Source organism: Pyrgilauda ruficollis, unplaced genomic scaffold, assembly GCF_017590135.1.
Source record: "Pyrgilauda ruficollis isolate IOZ18807 unplaced genomic scaffold, ASM1759013v1 scaffold91, whole genome shotgun sequence".
In the NCBI taxonomy this organism is placed as follows: domain Eukaryota; kingdom Metazoa; phylum Chordata; class Aves; order Passeriformes; family Passeridae; genus Pyrgilauda; species Pyrgilauda ruficollis.
In genome coordinates, this window is record NW_024531155.1 from 166300 (window position 1) to 192963 (window position 26664).

Genomic DNA, 26664 nt, shown 5'->3' on the forward strand with positions numbered 1-26664 from the left:
CCAAAAACCCCCTTCCTCCCCCACCGGTGCTGGATCCACCCCCCGTTCCCCTCCGCCGGCGGGCGAGGGTGTGACCCGCGGGAACACCCACCCACCTAGGCGTCCATGGTGGGAGCTGTCCGCCGAGGCGAGCCGAGCCGAGCTGCGGGCACCCTGCCGCCTGCCGCCGCAGCTCCCGCCTGCCGCCCGGCCGCGCTCCCGGTGCTTCCTCCGCGTACTTTTTTTTTTTTTTTTTTTTTTTTCTCTATCCTGGGTGGCTGTGCGGGCTCCCGGATGGTTCGCTGCCAGTAGCCGGGGGCCGCGCCTCCTCCCCCCGCCGTGCCACCATGTCCTAGGGGAGGTGAGTGAGTGCAGCGCGGAGTCTTGCGCGGGGCGAGCAGCGGCGCGGGGGGCAGCGGGGCGGGTGTCCGACACACCGGCCGGCGTATCCAGGTCACGGCTAGTCCCGTCCCTATCCGTGAAAACTTCGCGGGAAGGACACGTCCATTGCTCGCCAGCGCCCGCGGGGAAGCGCGGCGGTGGTGGCGGCTGCTCCTCCGCGGGTCGCGCCGCGGGCGCTGGGAGCCGCCGCCTCGGCCCGTGAGTGTGGGTCGATATTTGGCAGAATAGGAAAACGAGAGGGACACGTGACACCCCAAATCCTAGGGATGTTGGCGCTTTCGCCGTGACTCTGGAATACAAACCCGCAGCAGCACACGCGGGGTCCCTGCGGGCGCGCACAGGCGATTGCGGGAGAAGGTGCGCGGTGCCCGGCGCTCCCGCTGCCCGGCGGGCTCAGCCCCCCGCCCCGCTCCCGGGGGCACCGCTGTCACCCTGCGGTGCCGCGGAGCTGTCCCCGCCGGGCCGTGGGGCGCACCTGGGGGCCGGGAGCGGGGCTCTCAGGGGCCGCTGACCGGGGACTGGGGGCGGTATTTAGCGAGGGAGTTGGGAGCGCATCGCCTGAAAGTTTGCTCGGCGGCTTTTTTCCTTTCTTTCTTTCTTTTTTTTTTTTAGGCTTGTCTGGGAAAAGGGTATTCCTGCAGCCGAGACGCAGGTACCCAGGGGGACACTGGGGAATAGGAGGTGGCAGCAGCCCCGGGGCCAGGGGTCGTTGCGGCGGCTCCTCTGGCTGGCGGGAGGCAGCGGGCGGGGCGCCCGGCGGGATGCGCGGCTGCCGCGGAGCGGAGCCAGCCCGGCGGGGAGCGGAGGACGAGTCCTTGAACCCTCCTGCGCCCCGCCGCCGTCGCTCCTCCGCTCCTTATTTTTTTACCCCCGTACATTTTTCTTCTTTCTTTTTTCCCTCCACCTAATTATATTTATTTCAAAAATTTTCCCTGGTTAAATCACCGTGTCTGCATCGGCACGGTGCGCATTCATGCGCCGCTGACAGGCGGAAACCCCGGGCCGGAGGGGAGGCGATGCCCGGCCCTGCCGCCGGCGCGGCGCGGGCACCGGGCGGGGGCGGCCGCGCCCCGCGCACCTCACCTGTGCGCGGGGTCCACCGGGGGGGCCCGGGGCGGTGCGCGGGGACCCCGCGGGCGGGCGGGCGGAGCGCGGGAGCCGCGCGGTCCCTGCGGCTTTAAGGAGATGCGTTTCCCAGGCTGTGTCGCAGCAACTTTGTATCAGTCATGTCGCCCGGTCGGTGACTGACGGCGCGGCGCAGCCAATGGCGCGCCCGCCTGGCCCCGGCCGCGCCGCGCTCCGAGGCGCGCCCGCCAATCGCGGCGGGCGGCGGGCGGGACGTAAACTTGAACTTTATGTGGGCATGTGACATGTTTTTAAAGGACTTGGCACCTTTTCCCGTCCCCTCCCGGGTGCCGCTCCGTGTCACCGGGCGGCGCGGCGCGCCTCGGGCGGGCGGGCAGGCGGGGGAGGGGCGGGGGAGCCGCGCCGCCCGCCTTGCCGCTCCGCGCCGCCCTGCGCTCCGCTCCGCGCCGCGGGGGCTCGGGGACGCGCCCCGCCGCAACAGGTACCAGGGCCGAGGGCACCGCTCCGCTCCGCGCACCGCGGCGGGAGGTGCTGCTGGCGCGGTGTGGCGGGAGCCGGCGGGTTCGGCAGCGGGGCCCGGACCCTGCCCGCCGTCAGGGGTGGGGAGCGGCGTTTGCACGGGAAGAAGCGCTTTTCTGCATCGCTCGAGGGGCGGGCGGCAGCAGGGGGCCGGCGGGGCGGGCTCGGCCGACAGCGGGTTGGGGCTGTGGATCCCCCCTCCCTCGCGGGCTCCTGGGAGGGAGGGAGGGAGGGAAGGGAGGGAGCGAGCGAGCGAGCGAGCTTCCGGGCACTGCTGGGCTCCCCCACGCGTGACAACCCGGACTTCACCTGCGGGAAAGCAGGCTGGCGGGGGACGTGGGGGACAGGGGTGCAAAGCGGTGTCTGTTCTCTGGGACCTGCGGGGATGCTCCTCGCAGCGTAGGGTAAATGGGGAAATCAGCGTGCGCTCTGCCGGTGTGGATGTTAACGCGCGGGGACGGGGGGAACCCACGCCCGGCTCCGCTCGGGTCCGTGGGCGGCCGTGCCGTGGCAGCGCCGCCACGGTACCCTGGAGAAAGCGGGGAAAACCCCAGCCCAGCCACGAAACTCGAGTCCCGTGGGTAGTCTCGTGTCAGCGGGGTGGCTGGCAGACAGTGAAACTTCAAGGAAATTTGGTTTACATACACCGAGAATTAAGAAGTGGGTGGCCGCTTGAGCCACGAGTTTTTTGGAGTTTTTTTTTGTTTTTTTTTTTTTTTTTTTTTTTTTTTTTTTTTTTTTTTTTTTGTTTTGTGAAACTGGGCTTACTTCAGATTTCCCCGTATCCAGGTGACCTTTTGGTTGCAGGGATACCAGGTACCATTTGATTTTTTTATTTGGCTGTTGCTGTGAGACTAGTTTCATGCCTAATTGATCGGAGATTTGTGCTGCGGAGGGCTGTGTTTGTTGATATGTTTGGGGTGAAGTACACAACTTGCAGTGTCTCGGTAGCTCTTCGGAGAGGGAGTCTGGATAAGCTGCTGTGCACACAGTGTCTTTTGCTTTGTAAAGTGTCAGATAGAGATGATCTTGGTTCCAGTATGTAACACTGCTGAGCTTTAGTTGTGGGTGTCCGTGGATGTTTTAGCCCCCAGTCAGATTTGTTTAGTGAAACTTAGTAAAAAGGCATGTGTGTGCTGGAGGTGAAGTGGATTCCGTGGATAGATGTGCTAGTCAAGTTGTAATAAGTTCTGCCTAAAAGAACAAAACCAAACCCTAATGGTACCAGTAACCCCTGAGATTATTAATTTGGTTCTGGTATCCACCAAGGAGGCACTTGGAGGTGACAGAAACCATCACTCCCAGAAAATCCGTTGGCTGCAGCATTCTCCGTAATTTATGGCTCTCATTTTAAACTGAACTTGTATTAGGCCACAAACAATCTCTGCTGCTTTTTGATCCTCTTGGATATATTTACCAGCCTTTGCAAGTGCAGGATCAGGGCATTTTCTACCTTCTTTTCCTTTGTGTGACTCAGATTTTTATTCGCTGAAGTTTCAGAGTATGCTTGGCTATTGATTATATACAAAGTTTGAATTTTACTGCTGTGGGAGAAGTTGCTGCAAAGCTCAAACACTTGTGTAATGTTAGGCCTGTAACAGAGATTTCTGCTGTTGGTTCTGCTGGTGTTTCTGAGGGTTAATTTTAACTTACATCCTAATTTTAAGCCTTAACTAAGTTTCCTTGTTTTCAGAAATGCGGGTCACTCACAGCTGCAATTGATTTCTCTAGGATTTAGGCTAGCTCAGCACTTAAATCAGGGGTAAGTGATTATCTGGGAGTGACTTTATGTGGAATTAGGCACTTCTGTCTGAAAATTTTAGACTGTAGGAATGTGATTTAATATGCATGATCATGTGAGACACATAATTCTAGGTTCTAATAAAATTTGTGCTTGAGGGAAATGTAAGCATTGGGCTATAGTTCCAATTAAGTAAGGGCAAAGAAGTATTCAAGTCATTCAGTTTAAGGTTTTTTGTTTTGTTTTTATTATTTTGCTCAAAATAGCTTAGTTAAATAGTGTTAAGTAAAGGGGTTAAACACTAAATTAAATATTGGAAAATGAATACATTCTGAAAGGAAAAAAATATTTGCATAATATTGATATTGTAACTGTTGGCACTTGAGTTTCTGCAGTTCTAATGATACTATGAGCCAGATCCTTAAAACAAAAAGAAATTGTTGTTACTTATATGTGGTTTTCAGATTATTAGAGACTGGGTCATGCATTTTGCTCCTTACCTCGAGAAAGTGCCATGTGGAATGGGAGGGTTTTTTTTAGGGTCCATTTTAGAACAAGGTTTACTTTTCTTTATATATTCCTCTTGCTGGCTGCCATGGAAGTTTGCAGAATTGGCAGAGTTATGGATCCGTTTAGTAGCCATGCATTCCTACCTAGTCTGAACCCCTTCCTCTGTGGCAGAAGTGTTTCCTACTGGTCTGCTGTCCTACTTCTCTCCCCACACCTTCATGTCTTCTTGGGAGGTTGTACCAGAAGTTTGTGTAGCTGGGAAGGGGCAAGTCAGCTCCCAGCCCCTCAGAGCCACTGGCGCCTTCTAAAGTATTCTGTGTTACGCTGAATGGTGAGGATGATGAAGAGAAATCCCCTTAAAACAGCAGTCTCCCTTGCTTTGTTGTCCTTGTAACATGGCAGTGGAAGGTCCTTGGAGGAGCAGAGCTGTAATGAGGAATTTTCACAGGGTTTTCGTCCTGCCTACCACCAACATGTCCTTTCAGGACTTCTCTGGATCCCCTCCTTCCTTACTCCCCGTTCCCTTTTTTAGGTGAGCGACAGCCCCTGGTACAGCAGGCACTGACCATGGGGCTGTGGCCAGCGAGGGTGGGTGGTTGTGCTAACATTGCCAAGCCGTTCCTTTTGGGGTAGGGCTGGGAGCAATAATTTGGCTGTTTCCAAGCTGCTGATCTGTTTTCTCCCTGAACCCATAGGGCTGTCATATCCATGAGACTTTTCCCTCGGTTTGATTGAAATTGGACAAATGGTTGAGAGATGATGGATGGGGCAGGGAAATGGGATTGGCAGGCAGAGAGAGAGAGGAGGATAGACAGAGAAAGCGGATACGCCTTGTTTCCTTAGGAAATTAGGAAATTTCCTTAGGAAGTCACACTGTCCTGTCATTAATTTTACTTTTTTATATATGTCTTTGCTAGTTATGGAGACAAAAGGATACCACAGCTACCCAGAAGGCTTAGATATGGAGAGACGGTGGGGTCAAGTTTCTCAGTCTGTGGAGTATTCTTCCATAGGTGCTGGAGAGCAGACTGATGACAGTAACTACATGGAGATTGTAAACGTCAGCTGCGCCGCCGGAACTTTCGCAAACAGCAGCACTCAAGGAAACGGCAAAGAAAAACCTGAGCTACTCTCCTGCCTGCAGCAAGACAACAGCCAGCCTGGTCTCCTGCGCTCTGACATCAAAACCGAAACAGAGTCCAAGGAGCTGTCGGCAACGGTGGCCGAATCCATGGGTTTATATATGGATTCGATACGAGACGCCGATTACCACTACGATCAGCAGAACCAGGGGAGCCCAGGAAAGATCTACCAGAATGTGGAGCAGCTGGTGAAGCTCTACAAGGAGAACGGCCATTGCTCCTCTCCCCTCCACAGCGCCAGCAGGCCCTTGAGGTCTTTGATGTCAGACTCTGGGAGCGCTGTGAATGGCGGTGCCATGCACACGATTGTCAAAAGCCCTATTATGTGTCAAGAGAAAAGCCCCTCAGGCTGCAGCCCTCAGACCATGGCCTCTTCAGTATGTAGTCCTGCGGGAGTGAACTCCATGTCCTCAACTACCGCTACCTTTGGGAGCTTTGCCATGCACAGCCCCATGGGACAGGGCACCCCTCTGTCGCGCTCGCCCAATGTTGAGAGCCGGGGCTCCATGTTGCACAGCCCCGCGCACGTTAGCAACGTCAGCTCTCCGCTTTCCAGCCCTATCAGTAGCATGAAGTCGCCGATCTCCAGTCCTCCTAGCCACTGCAGCGTGAAATCTCCTGTCTCAAGTCCCAACAATATTACTATGCGATCTTCTGTGTCCAGTCCTGCAAACCTGAACTCCAGGAGCTCCATTGCCAGCCCTTCCAATGCCAATAATAGGTCCACGCGTTCTAGTCCGGCGGTTAGCACTGTAGGATCATCCATCTGTAGCCCCGTAAACAGCTCCGTGGGGTTCCCGCCTTCCGGCACGCCAGTGGGGCCTAGCAGAAGCCAAGACACCGTTCCTAGTCCAGAAACAAAAGACAAGGGTGCTCAAGAACTCACGTTTCCTAAGATGGAGGAAATGGAGAATGCCATCTCCAACAACAGCCAGATGAATCTTGTTCAGTTCATAAAGCCCGAGCCAGACGGGTCCTTTGGCAGCGCCTGCATCGGCGACAGCAGCAGCAAAATAAACTCCGATTCCCCCTTTTCAGTACCAGTGAAGCAAGAGTCGGCCAAACATCCTTGTTCTGGTGCCTCCTTTAAAGGGAATCAAACAGTAAATCCTTTCCCATTTACAGATGGCTCATATTTTTCTTTTATGGATGACAAAGACTATTACTCTCTTTCTGGGATTTTAGGACCACCTGTTTCTTCATTTGATGGAAATTGTGAAGGCAGCAGTTTTCCAAATCCAGGCCTACGTGTGGGGATTAAGCAGGAGCCTGATGATGGCAGCTACTACCAAGAGAACAGTATACCATCCTCTGCTATTGTGGGTGTAAATTCAAGTGGACAGTCATTTCACTACAGGATCGGTGCCCAGGGCACGATATCCTTGTCGCGGCCGGTTGCTCGAGAGCAGACATTTCAGCACTTGAGCTCCTTCCCTGCTGTCAGCACGCTCGTGGAGACCTGGAAGTCGCATTCGGAGTTGGCATCCAGAAGAAGTGATGGGTATCCAGTTCTAGAGTACATTCCAGAAAATGTGTCCAGGTGAGCTGGCAAATTGCTACTCTTTTTTCTTTTTTTTTTTTTTTTTTTTCCCCTCTCTTAATTTTTTTCTTTTTTCCCCTGCATTAAACAAACAAGGAGTGAATTAAAATGAGGACCAGGGTGGTATTTCTCAGTCTGATGCGTAATTCTTTGAATTTCCATTATTATTAGATTTGTGGCTGTCTTGCTGTGTTTTACTCTGCCTTTAATGAAAGCAAAGTGCTGGCTTTAATATTTAAGAAGAACATATTGTATTCTGTTGTTATTAAGTTTGAAGGTATGGCTTTAGTATGTTTATGAGCTCTTACTACTACAAATGTTATTTTTCCTATAATGAGAGCTTAGTAAAATTGCTCTCTTGTGTCCTATAATGGTTATTTTTTTCCTAGCTAGTGCTTGAATGTGCGGTACCTCAGATGAAATGTTGAGCTGAGCATAAGAAAATGGTAGTGTCAGGAATCTGTTATTGTGAAGAAGCGTGGTTCTGTGTTTGCACTGGACTTGAACTGGTTAAGTTTAAAAAACAATGTTACAAGCCTGTGGCAACATATTATTTCTGTATTTTAACTGTAGGAACATTTGGTTTATATATATAGAAAAATGCCTCCAGAAGGAGGAGAGCTGTTAAAACTTGATGCATTTGAAAGGGGGAAATGGATAAACTGATCCCCTCACTTTTGGTGGAAGAGAAATGAGCAAGTGTCATCTGAATTTGGCTTTCTTGGCAGATCTGTGGCAGCATGTCCTTCTTCAAGCAGGTGTCCTTGTATCACGTGAGGGATGCTTACTTTCCTAAATCATCTAGTTGCAGAGTCAACAGTACATGTTCTGAAGCGCCTCTGACAGCATGCCTGAGTTCAAATGTTTGCACAGCATACCCATGTACCCAGCAGGCTGACCAAAGGCTTGTGCCAAAGCTCAAATAGCCAGTGACAGATTGGCATTTACCTTTCTCAAGTGGTTTTTCTTGCTCATCAGGAGCTATGCAGCTGCCCTCAGTGAATGAAGCATCTGCCTTATTCTTGGAGTGGGGTTAGGAGGATGTGTGGTGTTTTCCATATTTGTATGATACTACAGATTTCTGAAAATAGTGTTGCAGTGAAAAACATAATATCTAAAATCCTGGTGCTTTTCAGGAGGGAAATCAGCCTATCTACCTGTAAGGAGAAAAAAAAAAAACAACCTGTTTTCATTTTATTGTCAGTTCTGTACAGCCCTGCTACAATCTCTCTATCATTTTGTAGGCCATGCTTCACTTTTTATTTGGCCATTTCTGATAGGGTCTTGAAAAAGAATGTACTTTCTAATATACTCAACTTGAAGGGCTGTATGCTGTCATTGTGCTGAACTTTGCATGTAGCTGGATATTTGTTACCATCCAGTCTTGGCCGAAATGTACTTTCTTAGATTAAAGAAGATGGAGTCACTGTTTTCTAGTTATTTTACCTGATGAAATTTTCATAAATTGCATTATTTATATAGTGAGAAAAGTTCACCAGAAGACTGATGGAATGCCTGAATACAAAGACCCAATATTTTACTGCCTTTGTGGTTGAGCACTGTTGCTTGGACAGGTAGCTCCTGCCAGCTGTGAGAACTCTTGTGTGACTGAATGCTTGCACTGAGTCAAGGCTGTCATCCATTGCAGGGACAATAAACAAGGAAATAATGCAGGAAGGAGCAAGGTTGCCATCAATAGTTGTGTTTGGAGTGACAGTTTCTTATAAGGTTTTTAAAGGAGTCTTCTGATCTGACATAGTCCATGGTAGCTCTAGATCAGTAAATGTAATCAGATTTGATGATGACACAGGCTGGGTGCACTTTCCTGTCTTTGTTCTCCAAGCTGGTATCTTGTAGTAGGATTTGCAGGTGAGTGTAGCTGCCACTCTGCAGGATTGGAATCCTGAAATGTTTAGTGCTCAGAGCTGTTGCGTGTGGAATTCTGCTCAGGTAATGCAGATCTGCAGGGTTGCGACACTCCAGGCATCCTGATTTGTACTTCAGATTAGGACATGTGTCATCATTTCAAATCTCAGAACTCAACCCCTTATTTAACTAAATGTTGCTCTTAATCTGGCTGGTGATGTCTCTGTGCCAACAGTGCAGCCAGGGACCTGTGCAAAGCCCTTAAAATTTTCAAGGTAAATTCATGTAGAGATCTTTTTGACAGTGCAGATTTGAGTGCAGAGGTGCCTGCTGAGATATTTTTCTGCTGGTGAGACAAGTAATAAAGACTCCACATAAGATGTCACACATGTAAAATCTCATAAGATGTCACACATGTAAAAGCTCAGCCTTGCTATTGAACCTCAGACTGATCTGTATTTTTCTCTTCGTTTCTGTGCTGTATTGCAGCTAGAACAGAGGAAATCGTGCTCAAATTAGTTGGTGCTCTGAGGTGTTGTAATAAAACACACATAGCTTAAAACCCTGCCAGACCCAACATCCCAAGCAAGGTTGGTTTCAGCTGTCCCATATCCATGTGGCATGGGGATTGCAAAATACCTCTTCCTTCGTGTCATCAGAACAGCAGCATCACACCTTTGTCCTCTAGATCTAAACCAGATCCTTGCTATTTCCAGTCAGTTTTTCTTCCTGAAGTGTCAATCATATCAGACATCACACATTTTGCAGACTTTTAGAGCATGTGATTAGCCCTTCAAAGTTTGAAATATTTTTAAGTTTCTGGTGTTCTAAGTCTTGGTGGTTTTTTTTGGTTTTTTTTTGGTTTTTTTTTTGACTTGCAATATAAGTGGCTGCAAGCAAAGAAAAAGGTGAAGGGAAAAAATAGGCTACATGGTTCCGTAAAGCCAGTAGATGACCAGCACAGAATATGTCTTGTTTTAGCAGCATTATTTTCTGAACCCTGATCTCATACCCTTTCTGAAGTGCCTCAGACTTGCAGCTTACGTGGTGAAAAGCAGTAGATGGCCAAAAGAAGATGACTTTGAACTTTTCATATTTATAGTGAATCTTAAGAATATCGCTGTTAAAAAAAAATCATATTAGAATGTTCCTTTTCTGGAATCAGTGGTAGTGTCTAATAACCATAGTTGAGGCATTTAGAATGCCTTGCTACCTTGTTGACTGTGCCGATCACCCACTGCCAACTAGAACATTTCTCTTTTTCTCCTTCAGTTACTTTTATTAGATGTGCACAGTTATGGTTCTTTTTAAGTTAGTTGATAGTAACTTTTTTATAACATTGCAGCTTGTGGTGTTTGGGGAATGAGAGCCTCTTAAGGAAAACCAAATTGCCTTATTCCCTTTTAAATACTTTTTCTTCTGCTAATATGCATGCAGAACATGTCTTTGTTTTTGAAAGATTTTACATTTGTAATTTTTAATAAAGGGTGAATCATACTTGTCTGGCTGTGTGTATAGATTACTCCTTCCACAAATGGCATTTCTAAGAAATACTGGTTTCTAAACTAAATAATAGCTAAATGGGCTTGAAAGAGAAGGTATGTGCAATTGTGTGATGTCATTGATGAAAACCTACACAAAGAATCCAGATAAGATTTCACTATAAGGTGATCAGTGCTTCTCTGAATTGGGGCGCTAGCCTAAGCCCCATGATCATGCCAATTATGTGATTTTCAAAATGGCCTACGAAAATGTCATGGTTGCTTAAAACAACAGTAAAAACTGAGGAGGATGACCTTTCTGCTGCATTAGCTCTTACCTAAAGCTTCTTGTGCAAATGTTCCTTTCCCCTCTAATTTCCATATTAACTCATGTATGTACACACATGTACTTGCTTTTCTCAGTGCTTGTGGTGGAAACAGAGGGCTGATACTCCCTCCTACTGTCATTTCTTCCTGGCAATTCCACTGGTGTAATCCAGTGTGGGAGGAATCCACAAAGTTTGATGTGCTATTCAGAAAGTTCAGTGTTTTAATATGAATTGCATATGTTTATCTAGAATAGTGTTTCAATACATTTTTGATCAGACATTGATAGTATTTTAGGGATGACTTATACCTATCTGTTCCTGAGCTATTCCCATGTGTCAGTATTCATTTCTTATACCCTACTTGAAAAAGCCCCCTGAAAAAGCCATCTCACCCAACCCAAAACCAGAAAACAACCCAACAACAGGATCCTGATTTACCTGTAGCCTTTACTGGCTTGAATTGATTCTGGTTAAAATCTGATTTCAGGCTATTGCAAGTATTTTTGTAAATAAACTTTTATGTTAAATATTATCTAGAATAGTCACTTATCAGAATTATACCTGCCAGAAAGATAAAGGTCTGGTAAATATTATTTTTAGAATTTATGAATGGCCTTGACCTCTGTTTGCTGACGGACTTTATGAGAAAAGGACTGTGCTGTTAAAATATTCTCCATGCTTGGCAGGACTGTATTCCCTTTTATCTTCCCAAAAATTTACTGTGCAAACCTTTTTCAGAAATTATTCTCTAATACCATGGACCATGGACTCAAATCTATATTTTTCCTTTATTTCAATTTGAGAAGGTATACTTGTTTTTGTAGGTTCTTGTATAATTTTGTGTCTTTTTTTAATGCAGCTTTGGGTATGGTCTTGACATAGCTGAGACCTCTGTCTATTCCTTATTTCTCGCTAAAGAAATTAGAAATCTTTATTAATATGTCAGCCCAGGAGGTTGAAAGGTTCCCTTGGGCATACCAGCATGCACTGAACAGCTTTTTACTTTCTACAGCTTTCTTTGTTGTTATTTTGGTGAGGGTGCTGGGTTTTTATATTGCTCTTTATTGAGAAGTTCAAAGTCTGTATAAAGTATTTTCTCTTAAAATATGAATGCAAATAATGCCTTATTTTCTCTTAAAAATTATACATATCCATTGCCTCCTGTGCTGTGGCACAGGAAAGTCCACATTAACGGAAAATTGTGTTCCAGAGCTGTGTGGATCTTCCCCATCTGGGGAAATAAGAGCTCTGTTGTCAAGCTGGGTGTCAGGAACTAGGGCTTGGTTGTTTCTTTGTGCTGGGGTAAATAAAGTGTATTTCCAAAATGTCTCAATTGCTCATTGATACCACTAAACTTTACAGTACTTAGCTGTTGGAAATCAGTTTGCCATGTGTAGTTCTGATAATAGCTAATAGTTGTTGCCTAGTTCTTGTATCACTTTTGGTGATATGGAATCTCACTATGATAATCTTGTTTTGATGGTTTTCTGAAAAACAGGAAGGTGGGGTCATCTTCAATGCACAGATTTTATAACAAGCAGAAGAAGTTTTGATTGTGCATTTTCCAACAGTATGGATCAGTCCATTTTCATGAGGACTGGAGACAGATAAGTTGTGAACTGTATAAAAAATTTTCCCGTCCTGTTTTATGAGATGTGTGTGGCAGCAAGGCAGTCAAGCGCAGGGATTGCTGCAGCAGATTCAGTGCTCGTGCAGTACTTGTGTTGTCTGCAGAGGGAGTAAATTGTTAAGTTGTGGTTCAATAACCTGGCCTTACTCAACCAGCACTTAACATTATTGGAACTACAACCTGCTGTGGCGTGCTCTGCCTGGCTGAATCAGATTGCCAGGTACTTATTGGTGCTTTGCTGGTTCCAGGCTGGAGCAGTGGCTGCTATTGGGTGTCCCTTGTAGCTGAACAGTGTATTACTTGCAGTGATGAAAATACTCTGTTGGACCATGCCTTGTCTGCTCTGATTCTGGCTTTGCCCTCTGATTGGGCTTGTGTCTGAGAGCCAGATTGGATTCTTGATCCAGTCCACTCTGAAGCTCCAAAGAGCCAACAGGACAGTGAAACTTGGTGAGCAGTGTGATGTGATCTGGGCATGAGAACAAACTGAAGGGATGGAAAGGGAATGGAGCCTGTGATATATCCCAAGTGCACCTTTCTGCTAGAAGATAATGTATTGTTGAGCCATAATCCCAACGCTGGTATTCTCAGGACGTAGTTTTAAGGCGTTTTCTCTTTTTCAATTGTATGTATTGAGTCTTTGAACAGAGTTGTAGGAGATGGAGTTAATAATGGACTTGTTTTGACCAAAACTTCTTGGAGAACAATGGAGTGCTGTGATTTGAGATTTAAGATCTCAGAGGTCAGAAAATACCACAGTTAAGGATGAATATAGAACCATAACTTGTTCTCTGGCAAATGTGTCTTAAAATATGGCTAAGAGCGATAAAAATGGTCCAACGAGGAAACTAAAAAGAGTGTGTGAAAAACAGGTATTAAATCCATCTAAGTTTAGTACTTTTATCAGTTTTCACATGCAGCTGGTTGCTACACAGTGCCTGGTGCTCAGCATATGAATTACTTCGGTTGCAGTCTCCTCTGAGTGAGAGATCTGTGGAGAGGAAGAAAAAGCAGCAGTATTTCCATTGGGTGCAGTGGACCAGGTTCTCGCAGTGTTATTGGGCACGTCTGACTGCACCCTAAATAGACCATGGCATGATTTGACTGCTCGCTGCCCTACATGTGTAACCCGCAGCAGAAGGTCACCATCTGGTGGGCTCCCCGGCAGCCCTCTCCTGCTGGAGCCACCTCGGGTTTGCTGCTGAGGAGTCAGGCTGACCTTAGAGGAGGGCACACTTTTTTGGCCTAGGCTGCTGGGGAAGGGCTCGCAGCTCGGGAAGTGCCTGTTTATCCATGGCAGCAGTTCCCATTGTAGCCTGCTCGGGTACCACTGCCGGCAAGAGGAGCAGGGCTCGCCTGGGAGGAGGCATGCCCTCCTCAGACTTGGAGACAGGATTTCTGCACATCCATGTCTTTCCCTTCAGGGACCCCGGATTTTACGAAAGCCTTGAGGGTTGGTTTCCTTTCAGGGCAAAATTTTCAAATAAATGGTCTCTTTAAATGGGAGATTTTGTGGCCTTTTTGTTTTGTTTTGCAGTGACATTTATCAGAGCTTAACAGTGTGTTTTCTGAAATGAGGTGATCTGTGGGGTTCTCTTTCTCTATTTTGCTGAAATCAGTGCTGAAAGATTTAAAACACAAAAAACAACTCCCCCCCCCATCCCATCCCAGTCTCCTGAAACCATCTCCCAAAACAACAAAAAAAAAAGTGCAGAAAACCAAATCCATGCTGTTCATTCTGGATTCTTAAAAGTATAAGTAACACTGTTTGTATCTGTTCAATATGTGAATAAGTATTTTTGCAAGATGCCATTTCTTTACTGAGTTACGTTATAGCAGAAGTTCCCACACTGTTGGTAGATCACAAAATAGCTTGAATTTTATTTTTTTTTTATCTTAAACTGTGAATTAAGCACCTTCGATTATATCAGAGTTTGTTGTTAGCTGCTTGCTAAATCAAATTTCTCCAAATCTGTGATCTCTAAGCTGCATATTGACTTCATGAGTAAACTCGTGGCTTAAATTTCATATTGGAGGTAGGGTTACTTGGAGTTAATATGTAACATTATTTTTTGAAAAGGAGAAAAAGTAAATTTTGGTTAGAACCTCTGAGCAGAATCAAAATCCAGTATTTGTGGAAAATACATAAAATGGCTTATAGGAATTTGTATGCTCTTTCTGAGATGCATGGGTATGCTGCTGATTGTGCTTAGTGATAATAATAGATCAAAGAGTTACAGCCCTGAGGTTAAAAAGCAAATTTCAGACTAATTGCTGAATGTTTCTGACAATTTTTATATCACTTTACTTGTTTCCATCCTCTCTCCTAAACAATACTTTCTACTGGCATCTGGAGCTGAAAAAACTTTTTTGAATGAGCTTTCAGGCTAAAATTTTTGCTGAGTACAAGTCTTTTCTTATTGTACTTTTCATTGCATATTTGCTTTTGAGAGGTGTTACCCCAAAAAGTGGCAGCTTTATAAACCAATTCCATAGCAATTAGGTCATTGGGGAAAAAAAAAAAAAACAAAAAAGAAATTAAAAACTTCATATCATCTTTAATAATGCTTAGAAAGAATCTTTTGGATTTGTGAGAATGTCTTAATTCCTTATTTTTGTGTGTGTATGGCCCTTTTGGGTGCATGTTCAGCCTTAGTCTACAAAACAAAGCAGTATTTTAGAGGTTTATTTTGGGCAGTGTAATCTATCAGTGGTCTGAGAACTTTTAATCAGAGGGCAGAATGGGGAATTAAGTAGTTTGTCCTGACCAGGATTTTGCTCGTCCTAGCTGCTGAGAACTGTGGGGTCTTGCCAGCATTTTTGGCTATGCTTTTCTGAATCCTGTGTTGTACTAAGATCGTAGCGCAGTCCTACAAAACCCTTTGTTTTCGGGGTTTGCAATTCTTTTGTACAGAATTTCTTTCGCTCCTCTCCCGCACCTGGCTCAGAGCGTCAGGACGGCGCACGGGAGCTGTCCCAGCCTTGACTCGGCAGTGCCCCGCGGAGATGGGAGCACTTACTGAGCGAGGCAGCGCTCTGCTTCGTGCATTTTCACCTCGTGCTTTGCCTGTCTCTGGCGGCTCCGGGCCGTGCGGGGAAGGGGCGGTCGGAGCAGGGCTGCCCGCGCCCCGCATCCTTGCGCAAGGAGCCGGCTGCGGTCGGCCCGGCGGGGCGGCGCGGCAGCTCCGTGTCCTCGCCGAGACCTGCGCTCCCCGAGCCCTTTGCAAGGCGGGTTTCACAACCGGCGAGCCCCGGTTTACTCTGGCAGCGTCTCGCCTTGAAAAATCAATTGTGTTTGTGCCTTCAGCTCTCCCTTAGCGCTGCTGGGGGAAAGAGAGTGGGGAGGGGACTCTGCTCACTGTTGTGAGTTGGCTTGGGAAGCAACATTCGAGATCCTCAAGTTCCAGCCCCACCTTCAACTAGACAAGGCTGCTCAGAGCCCCATCCAGCCTGGCATTAAACGCTTCCAGAGATAGGGCATCCACAGCTGCTCTGGGCAACCTGTGCCAGTGCCTCGCCACCCTTCAAAATAGAGAATTTTTTCCAAATACCTAATCTAAATTAGGTATTCCTAAAATAACTCCTTCAGTTACAGCCATTACCCATTGTCCTATCGCCGTATACCCTTGTAAAAAGTCCCTCTCCAGCCTTTTGCAGGTGATTCACCATTTTCCCCACTCAAACACTGCCTCTCGTCTGACAGGAGCAGTGCTGGAGGTGGGACGTGGTCTCGTAGTCAAGTTTCATCAAAGTCACTGCCCTCAGACTAGGAGCAGGAAAGGGATTACTTCTGGAAGTGCCTTAAGGTTGAGGCATCATGAGAGCAACCTTTCTATTCCCTCAGGAGACATGAGTTCAAATATGAGCTTCTCCAAAAGGTCGGAGATCTCACTTTTAGCATTGCTGAAGACTTGTCTCTAGAAACCTGTCATGCACTTCAGCGTTTTTGAAGACTGGAGTGCCAGGGACCTTGCAAATGAAGGTGGGTGGGAAATTTGCAGTTTCCAGGCAGACTATCTGAGCTGTCAGCTTCATTATTTTGAACTAAATTAGATTTGTGCTAGAGAGTGCAGTATGCTAGAGTGGTTAGAAAGCTCTTCCTCTAATGGTAGCTTCAGAGCTACTTTGCTAGATATGATTGTGTTAACTTCCAAACTCACTTGGATAAATTAAAATAAAACAAAACAACTAAAACCTTGCATAGGCGTGGATCCTAGGATATGGGAAAACTCCCTGAAAAAACTCAGGAATTCCACTTGAAGACAATATCATTTAATGTTTGGTGTTTCTGAGGATCAAGGTCTGTTATTTATTACGGTTTGGTAGAAATTGAACACGTTGTCATTTCTGGCCAGGGGATGCATGCTTCTGCACCACTTCACTCCTGCAGCTCCCCGAGCACCCTGAGCCCAGCAAGGAGAGAATGCTCAGGGATGCTGCAGTGGAGGTCATTTTCCCCCATTTCCTAAGGATTGCCCCCCAGCTCGTAGCCCACTCACTTGGATTTGGTGTACACCATGGGTTTGTTTTGTTATTTCCATTTTAATTTTGTTCGGTTTTGAGCACTAAGGCTTTCTAACATTAATAATTAAAACAAATATTGGCCAATAAATATTCTTTAAGGATTAGAAAAAGTTACTAAATATGACTGGCTTGTCGAAATTCTGCATTGAACCTTTGTTGCAGACTGCCCTGCTGGAAAATCCATCAAATAAACCCACACTGCTGCAGAATTAGCTCTACAAACCCTGCACAGCTTTACCATACTCTTCCTTCAGATACATAGTGGTAAAAGAGAATGATTCCAGTTGATACAATTAGGATTTTTGAATCCTTATTTTTAATCTGGATCCATGTAAAGTAGCTGGAAGATGAACAAAGTGTGGGGGGTTAGACATGTCAGCTTCTGCTCAGTGTATGGAAGTAAATGTTGGAAGTGGTCCAGAGCTTTATGGCTGCTGCCAACTAATGACATAAGATAATGTTGCAGTGAAACAATGCATTTGATTTGCATTTGTTTCCCAAGTAACCTTTCCGATTCTTGGGACTGCTTGGAATTTATGTTTCTGGAGATTTGACAGTAGAAAAAAAGAAGATTGGGCATTGGAAACTTTGAATGATTAAATATGCAGTAATGACAACTTCAAACTGCGCATGCAGATAATGAGATAAAGAATGGTTACTCACTTCATATTAAACCCATTTGGTGGAAGAAGCAAAGAGGATGAATGTCCTTTGGATGGACATGTTATTTTAAAAAGGGAGAAAATTCAGAGGAACTAATGTGTATAGAAATAGAAGTAAAAAAAATGAGTTGCTGATTTACTTTTTTTTAAAATTTATTTCTGGGATCAAAATGTATCTATTATGGGTCTGCAAATTGCCCTGCATTTCTTTTCTAACATAAACAGGAGTTAATTGGGTGCAGAAGGCTAATAACAGAGTTTGTAGGTTTTGTTTACATTTTTATTTGGATCAGAAATGTGCTTTTGAAGGGAATCTTCCAGTTGCCATCATCTTCTGTCCTGTGGTTCACATCACTGGGCAGCTGAGAGGTGAACAATCAGATATTTCTGAGCCAGAAGGGAATGAAAAAACTCTCCAGGAGGTACCCAGGGCATTCCAGCCTCAACTTCTGTCCTTGTGACCCTGCTGGAGCTGGCCTGAAGCACAACCCTTGTGACACCTATAAGTGGATGGTGGATCCTCAGGACTGAGCACTCCTCTCCATAGATCTCCTTTTATGCCTGTAATATAAGTGCTGCCGGTGTGTAATTGCATTTTCACCTCAGACATCTGTAATTGGGAAAAGATTCAGAGTTACAGGCAGAGGAAATTGTTGCACGGGAGAATCGGAGGCGCTGTTTTCAGCAGATGTGTTTGCTCATAAGTTGTGACCAGATTGAGAAAAGTACCTACTTACTCACCCTTCACCGCAATCTAGAAATCCTAAAAAAAAGCTGAATTAAATCCTGGAAATAGGAAATGAAACTGAAGTGACAAATAGGCTGTATCTTTTTTTTTTTTTTTTTTTTCATTAAATGAATTTCAGTTCTTTTCAGCTAGATAGGGACATTCTGATATTTATTATAATACTAATCCATAAAGGCAAACAGAATTGCTTTTATTATAGGCAGCTGCCTTGAGTATTCACAAGTAGCTGTAACTTAGGCAAACTAATTTAATGACTTACAATTGTTATTTCAGGAAAAAAACCTACTTTGTGGATCAATAAATTCTTGTAAAGTAAACCTATTGATTTGCAGCTAATTGGATATTGTGGATGTCTGATAAATTAATTTTAATATGAGGCTAACTGAGTTGACTAGGTGATGTATTAGTGGTAGTAAATGACTTAGAGTCATTAAGTCTATTTATAAGGTAGCTACAGGAAAAAAAGAGTTAGAAACCTGTCTTAATTTCTTTGAATCGGCACTGTAATATCAGGGTCCAGATGACTTCTGAGCTCACAAGAGGAGCTTCATGCTTTTCTTATCTTCATACTCTCCATACTGTGATAAACAAGATACTCCATGTCCTCCACTAATTGTTCCATGTCCTTCCACCTGTATTAGCCCTTTCCATGATCTCAAGATGCTTCAGGTTCTGCTTGCTTCAGCACAAACACCTGATATTGTGCTTATTAAAAGAAAGTCCTCTGAAGGTTGTAGCAAGGTCCATGTTGCTGCACAGAATCCTGGTCCTCCCTCTGCCAAGCTGCTGTTCCAAGCTGGAATGCTTCAAGGCACAAGGGGATGGCAGCCCCAGCCATGGCTTCTGGCAGCTGCAGGGGTGAGGGTCAGTAGGTGTTCATGGGGGCTTCTTTGCCCCGGTGCCAGCAGCATTTACAGTTCTTTCCAAATTTTGCCTGAGGTATTTGAGGCTTTGAGACTGACTCCATAGAGAGAGTTGCTACTGGTTGGGATGTATTTTGGCTTTTTTCCATCACATGGCGTGCCCCAAACTCAGAGGTGATATTGGTGTTGGCGTGACTTAAGTCAGTAATTTAATACAAGGGAATGCAATTTTCATGTTCAGAAAAAAAAAAAAAATCAGGACCAAATAGGACTGAGTTTGGGATCAGGAATGCAGGGCAATAAGAAATGTGGTCTATTGGGAAAGAGGAGGATGATAGGAGCAAGGAAAATAGCAGGTATTGGCGCAAGAGAATAGAAGCTCAGTATAGTGCCCCAGGTCCTAGGAAAGGTTGTGCTTTTATCTGACATTACTAAAAATTAAGAATATTCAGCATCTTATGACTTAGGATTACAAGAAATAGCTTTGACTGATTTTTATAGTTGTATTTCATGGAATCAGTTTGAAAGGCAGTAGTAAATACGCAAACGTTTCCCATGTGTTGGCTTTGGTCACAATCTAGGCTTTTTGTGATGTTTCATATGGGCAGATGAAGGTACCATATATCTCTGTACTAGACATGAGAGCTGATGGTGAGAATTGTTAAATTATCCACTGTTCAGAAAAATGTAACAATAATATGCTGTTTGTAGAAGACTCTGCATTAGCATTGTAGCTTTTTATAAAATTAAATCTGCATAAAACCAAGGAAAAAAACTTTGTTTGCACTACTTGCAGTGTCCGAAATACCAGTGCTGTTACGGCTCTCATAAGGTAGCTACATACCCAACTCTTAATTACATTTCTGTGTTGCATCAGGTCTGTGGATTAGGAAAGTGAGATGTCAAGAGTAAATTTAGGTTGGAACTTCTCCGCCAAGTCCCCAGTGCTCCCACCAGTAGCTCAGAATGAATGAGTCTGTTTCTTTAAAGACTTGAAGTAAATATTGAGTAGGGTTTCCTAGCAACATTTGTAAGGTTAAGTAAAAATCAGACTTGCCAGGTGTTGCTTCCAGAGCACACTAGCCTTTCTATTTCAACACTTATACTTTCAATACGTTATCTGCAGTATGAAATGCTGAACAGGATCTGATAGTATTGTAAGTAGATAATTTTGCAGAATCCTATGTCCAAGGGCAAGTTGGCTGCAATATTTTTCCTGCTTTGGGACATAGTTTTTCTTTTGCTGTGTATTTTTACTGTACTTATACTAATGGAGACTACCTTTACTTGGCTTCTGCAAGTATTAGCTATAGATGTAAGTGTGTGTGTTTTAAAAATGCAATAATAAAGGCAACGGTCAAGCCTGCTAAAAATGAGTTCTTATTTATTGTTTTTTTCATAGTAAACCAAGGATTCATGTGTGTCCCAATTGGTCTCATGAGTTTGCACAGGTCTGAAGTGCAGGCAGTAGAATGTCTTGCAGAAATCTCGATTTTTCTTCAGCTTTGATTTCTAGTGCTAGTGACAGGAGAGAAGGTCAGCCTGAATACTTTGTATAGTGACACAGAAGTAGAGTTTTCCTGTTATTTTAGTTTGCTCAGTAAATTGCATGCATTCTCCACAGGTGCCTTAGGATGTGTAAGAGTTGTATGTGCCTGTGGTGTACCTGTTGTGGGTGGGATAGTTCCCCCTTGAGAAACACAGGAAGCTGGAATTTAGGTTAGCCCAGGATAGATAGATAGACAGATAGATAACGGAGGGGAAAAAGGAGTGGAAAAATTTGGTTGGCTGCTTCCAGTCCTAAGTTTTTGAGTCTATAAATAGAGTCTATCGGAATATTTCTAGTTGGTTCTGGGGAAAGTCAGCTGCTGTGCTGGGGATTGGCTGTGATCCCAGAATGAGGAGGAAAAAAAAAAAAAAAAAAAAGGATGATAGGAAGCCTATTGAAAATCTACCAACAGACACCAGTGAAATCGAGAAATTGGAAGATGCTGTATTTGGGCTTCAGTTTATTTTTCTGCAGCTTCTGTCAGTGCTGGATGCTCTGTAGAGTGACTCTCTCTGTATGCTGCTGTAAGTTTCTGAGTTAGCCAAGCCCAGCAGGCAGGTCCAACCCACCAGGGTTCATAGTTCAGAAGCCAGGGCTAAAGCCTGATAGCATGAATAAGCACAGAAGTACAAGGGAGCAGCATATTATCCTCATTCCATGCTGCAGTGGTGAGCATGAGCAGCCTGCCCTCTCTCTGGGTTAGATGCATTATATAAAGGAAAATGGAGAAATTAAACCAAAAGCTGAATTTTCAGCTAATAAAATTAAGTTACTTTGTAAACTGTGACTTTCTCAAATATACGTAGAAAGATCTTGCTGATAATTTAGAGTGCAAACTAGTTGAAGTATATTATGATACCAGAAATAGACATTTAAGGGAGTCATGATGAGCTTTGCAAACAGTTTATATGCTTTCAAAGAAATGTAAATGACACACATGAAAAAATATTCTGAATTGAGATTCAGACACAATGTACAGCTAGAGTATAAATAGCTGGTAAATTTAAAAAATACAATATTTTTAGAAAATGCTTTAGTAACAGTAACAGATAACATTCTAGCAAAAGTCCCTCTTCCCTTCCTGCCCCCAGGCCTGTAACCGCAGAAGATGGTTCATACTGTAAGAGGAAAAAGAAGCTTTGGTCAAATAAACAGCATTATGTACGTAAGCTGAACCAGAGTTCTCAGGGGAGCATTTATTCACATGTCAGGGTTCATAGGAGCTGAAATTATCTGAGCAGTAAATGAGCTTTTCCAGTGCTGAATTAATCCTAGAAAAGTCTGTGCTCACGTTGAAAATAAAAATGACAACGGTTTTGCTGCTCAGGCTTTGCTGGCAACTCGTTTATTCCTTTGTCATTTTTCAGGAACTGGAGAAAGGGGTTGTATTTAAAGTTTGTGGCAGGAGGAGAAGGGATAGAGCAGTGTCAGTGTTTCCCCATAGGTGTGTGCTCCCTTGGATGTCCATTCATGTCATGTACCAATAAGATGATTGTTGCTTCCAGATTTCCTTCAATATTAAATAAGAAGGTCCTACCCATATTTAACTTGTTTTTTTTTTTTTAATAAATTTAACATCTTTTTTTTTTCATCTTTGTGTTTGTAATAAATCATGAAACTTACAATAAAGCAATTTTAGCTCTGCATCAGTAGGTGCCTCAGTTTCTCTGTATTTTCTGGAATAAAATCTTGCACTAAATGACTTTGAGCTCTTTTACTAAGCCTTTTTGATTATTTAAATAATAATACCAGTAGAACCATTTTAGACATTGTTGAGTGATATTAAATGGACATATATAGGTAAAATTTTCATTGGACGAACAGAAAAAGGCAAGTGTTTTGTTGTTGAGGAAAGGATGTCGATAAATACTTTGGTTTTGAAAGTTCTTGATGAAGATTGGGTAAAAAGGTAAAGAACTATATATTTTTTATCTCATTGGGATGTGGGAAAACAGCTCCTTAAAAAACAAACAAACAAAACAAAAAAAAAAAACAAACAAAAACAAAAACCAAAGAACTTCTTACCATTTGAATTAATGAGGAGGAAAATCTATCAGGAGGTTGAAATCTGCCCTTGTGAGAGTTGATGACCATTCCCATTCACTTTCCATACTATACCAGATGATGGCTGTGGGAATTAAAACTCCTAATTCATTGTGACCATGAATTTTGCCTTGAAGAAATACTGAGAAACAGCTTCACAGTGCTGAGAAATGCTGAGAAACAGCTCCACAACTGTGGAGAGAGGAGTGGAAAATAATTTTGTGTATGGCCAAGGTAGATTTAATTTGGAGTAATGCACTAAATTTGAAAAGATCTAACAGTATCAGCTATCTGTTGGACAGGCTCCAGGAATATTTCAGCTTACAATTCCATTTGTCAAAAACTGAGAAATTGGAAACAGAAGATAAACAACACATTAATATTTTATTTCTTTTTGGAATAAAGTTCTGTTATGTGTTGGGTAACTTCATTGAAATATTGGTCTTGTTAGAAGAAGCAGCTCAGAATTGACATTAGCTGTTCATTGTGCCACTTGTTAATTTGGATTTTGCAAACCAATGTGATAAACTGATCTGGAATAGAGTTTTGAAATTATGCTTGTAAATAGATCCGATGTCAGCAGATGTTTTGCCTCTTTCCGGAGCGGTATGTTTAAGATGTATATTGCATACAGAAAAAAACTCAATGAAAACCCAAATGAAGCCCCAAGATCCCTCCAAAAGTCAAATCAACTCTGGATTTAATGGGGAATTAGAATTCATATTTTCTGAAATAGCATCTGCTCGAAGTTTCAGAAGCAGACAGAATTGTGTCTTTAGAGGGAGGATTTGATCTCGCATCAGTTAAGAGTCCTGACAGCTTCTCCTGACACGTTGCTTGGTGCATGGTCTGGCAGACGGGCTCCTGCATGGAACTTTCTTGCTTGCAGCAGTGGCCCCATTAAAATCAGTGGGACTGGCCACATAAAAAAGGCTGCTGCAGGTTGAAGTTTCCAGTGTCTCTAACTTACATCAACTATTTTATATTATGCTTTTTTTCCTGAGTTGTTCTGGCACTTTGATTCTTGTCATGCACAGCATGCATCTTTTCACGCTTCCAATGCCTGACTGTGATGGCTTGAATCCTTCATTATTTTGTGATTAATTGTAGAGATACAAACATTATCAAATCAAAATCCCCGGAAGGCCTCTTTTAAAGGATCAGCCTAGCTTTTTGATTGAGCTGCCCCACAAATTACTTATCTGGTGGCTGTGTGGTTTTTAACATCCTGCTAAATTTGGAACATGTCCATTAAATACTTTCTGCAATATCTGGGGAATGGAAAAGCTTGATAAGTTATTTCGTCCATTGCTTGGGTCAAGCCTTTAAAGACATGGCAGCGCTGTGTTGAATCCATTAAGTAGGAATTGGTGGGTGAGCAGGATCATGGTTTGTATTGGCAGTGATTGCATTTGGGTGTTCAGTGCAGATTTTCAAGTGCTGGATGTCCAATTTTTGTCTTTCCAATACATGTAAACTCATAAACTGCAATTGCAACTGTACAGGAGAAATTGTGATGCAGGTGAGAAATAGCACAGCAAGAAAAGCGCTTTGCATTAGCTCTTTTGTGCATTGCTACATGTGGTGGTTTTTTAAAACAGATTTTATCCCTTGGGATCTAATAAAAGGCTGGAGAGTTATTTGGTTTATAAACCTATGTGGTATATTATTTGGATATTCAGAGGGAAAAAGTCAAAGAATATCTCCTGTGTTATCAATTCCTCAGTGGGAAACTATATTAAAAACTTGAAAATATAATACTATATAATTTAGGAATACAATATGTAATGTGGGTTGAGAGACAATTACTGTGTTGTATTTCTCTGTATTTTCCATTTTACTGAATGCATTTCAGCAACAACTGGGTTTTGGCTGTAATGCTATTTGTAGCAGTTTCATGAAGCTGCACAGCAAATTACTGTGGTGTACCAGATAAAATCAACTCCTCACTTCATTTCTGAAAGTCTCATTATGAAAAGCTCTTACCACTGGCTTATGCAGGTGACAGTGGGTTTTCTCCATGTTCATACAGTTTTGTGGAATCTCCATTATAAGCTTTAAAGCAGTTTTAAGATGGACATATTTTACATATCTAGTGTGTCATTTTTCAGAGTTTATTCATTTAGAACATAGTTATAACGCAGACTCATAGAACATGTATCTTTCTCACAAAGTACTGTTGCCTGGCATGCAAATGTAACTTAAGTATTCAGCAGCTAAGCCTGACAAGAAATTAAAAGTGTATTGTTTATAAGTTGCTTAAAAACAGAAATATATTTATTGTCAGTAGTCTTCTTGGTATTAGTGTTCCTGTGCACCTGATCTGGTAGGTATTTTCCTGGTTTTGATGACCAGCCTTGGGGTGCTAAATGGCTCACACTGACATATTAGGAAAATTAGGCAGTTTGGGTTAAAAAAAGGAAGTTTTGGCTGCTGTCAAGTGATGTTTTATCCCAGGAGCTTGGGATAGCATCCTTAGCATGTGTTCCAAAGAGGAATTTTTGTCAGGAACCATGTGATAGCACGAGGAATAATGGGTGCAAACTGAAAGAGGAGAAATTTGGGTCAGGTGTTACGAAGAAATTCTTTACTCTGAGGGTGATGAGGTGCTGGAACAGGTTGCCCAGGAACATTGTGGGTACCTCCAACCCTGGCAGTGTTCAGAGCCAAGCTGGATAAGGCCTTGAGCAACCTGGTGTAGTGGGAGGTGTCCCATGGCATGAGGGGTTGGGACTAGATGATCTTTAAGGTCCATTCCGACCCCCAACATTCTATGGTTCTATAAATATGATGGATCTGTTTAGAGAAAGAAGACAGATGTGTTAAAAATGTGTCATAATGGATAGCAGTTTTCTGCTTCCGTTTTCATCTGGCTGCTTCTTAACACTGTTGTAGGAAAATCTAGAAGTTAATAGTTTTTTCTTAGTAGCAGGTTGATACATTGGGAATTCCCAATGACATGCTGAAGGTGTTTGGGCAGCAGTCATGACCAACCCTGCTGGTGGGCTTGGGTTTGTGGATCAGATGTTGCTCTTGGGCATTACTGACTTCTGCAGATGTGTGGGAGGTGCTTGAAAACGTCTGAAAAGGCTGGAGGTATTTCTGGTGCTCACTTCTGGAGGAGGTGGAAGTTCTAGAGACAAAGAAGGGGTACGTGGTTTGGACATGCAAAGTGTTGTTTATATCTGAATAAAGCTCCATGTTCATTTTTTATGATGGAGTCGAGCATGACATGATTGAAGTGGGCTAAAGAGATACAGGAAGTTGCTAATGAATCCGGGTAGCTCAGGATAAAGGATGCTGGAGTTGAATCATATTTATTCAGTGTTCTGTTTCCCAGAAATTTTCCTTTTGTTCCTGTCCCTGCCTATGGATTTCAGTCTTTCTCCTTTTTCCTGTTCACTGGTGGCTGAGAGTTGCCCTCAGGAGGAGCCTGTATCCTCTACCATGTGTGGGAGGAGTATAAGAGGACTCTTGGGCAAATATGACCTTGGTGAATGGTGTCCCTTATTGTCACCTTCAGTTAACCTCTGTGTGTTCCTTCTGGTTTCACTTCTGGATCAATGTCCTAATGGCCTTTTAATTAGACCAACAAGGAACTGGTCTGTCCAGATTTTCTGGTCTCATCAGAAAGGCTTTAGGAGACTTTCTCCACAGAATTTCCACATGACCTGGATCTGAAACACACTGCAGAAGAGTATTCCCCACTGGTAAAGCAAAATATATGTACAGAAGTTTCCTGCTGATCATAGATCTGAAGTTTCTCTGTCTTTGTAATCAAGAGGAAATTTTGGATACAAAAATATGATTATTTACATGTGAGATTCTGTGTTTAGGTGTGTGTGTGTGTGTGTGTGTTTAAAAAATATTTCTGTCTTCCTGGCAGGAGTGAGATGAGGTTGCAGCCCCTTTGTGGCCCGTTCTTCACAAGGGCTCATAGGCAGTGCACCTCCTTCCTGCCACTTCACTCCCCTGAACTCAGCAAATGAAGTTTTAAGGCAACTATGCAGCTTCTGTTTTCCATCTAAGACAAATTTTATGATTTCTTAA

The 26664-nt window shown here is 43.8% G+C and overlaps 1 protein-coding gene across 2 annotated transcripts in view; it reads left to right on the plus strand.

Annotated features, from left to right (window-relative positions):
- Positions 1 to 227: 227 nt before the first annotated feature.
- The window catches only part of NR3C2 (nuclear receptor subfamily 3 group C member 2), a 191152-nt gene continuing 164715 nt past the window's right edge, over positions 228 to 26664 (plus strand). Inside the window, exons 1-2 of one of the 2 annotated variants that reach the window (XM_041489216.1) lie at positions 228 to 340; positions 5155 to 6919. In XM_041489216.1, coding sequence (XP_041345150.1) covers positions 5157 to 6919 — 1763 coding nt within the window. In that variant the 5' untranslated portion in view covers positions 228 to 340; positions 5155 to 5156. Of the gene's footprint in view, positions 341 to 5141; positions 6920 to 26664 lie in introns of those variants that run through there. The other variant, XM_041489215.1, reaches the window with a different exon arrangement.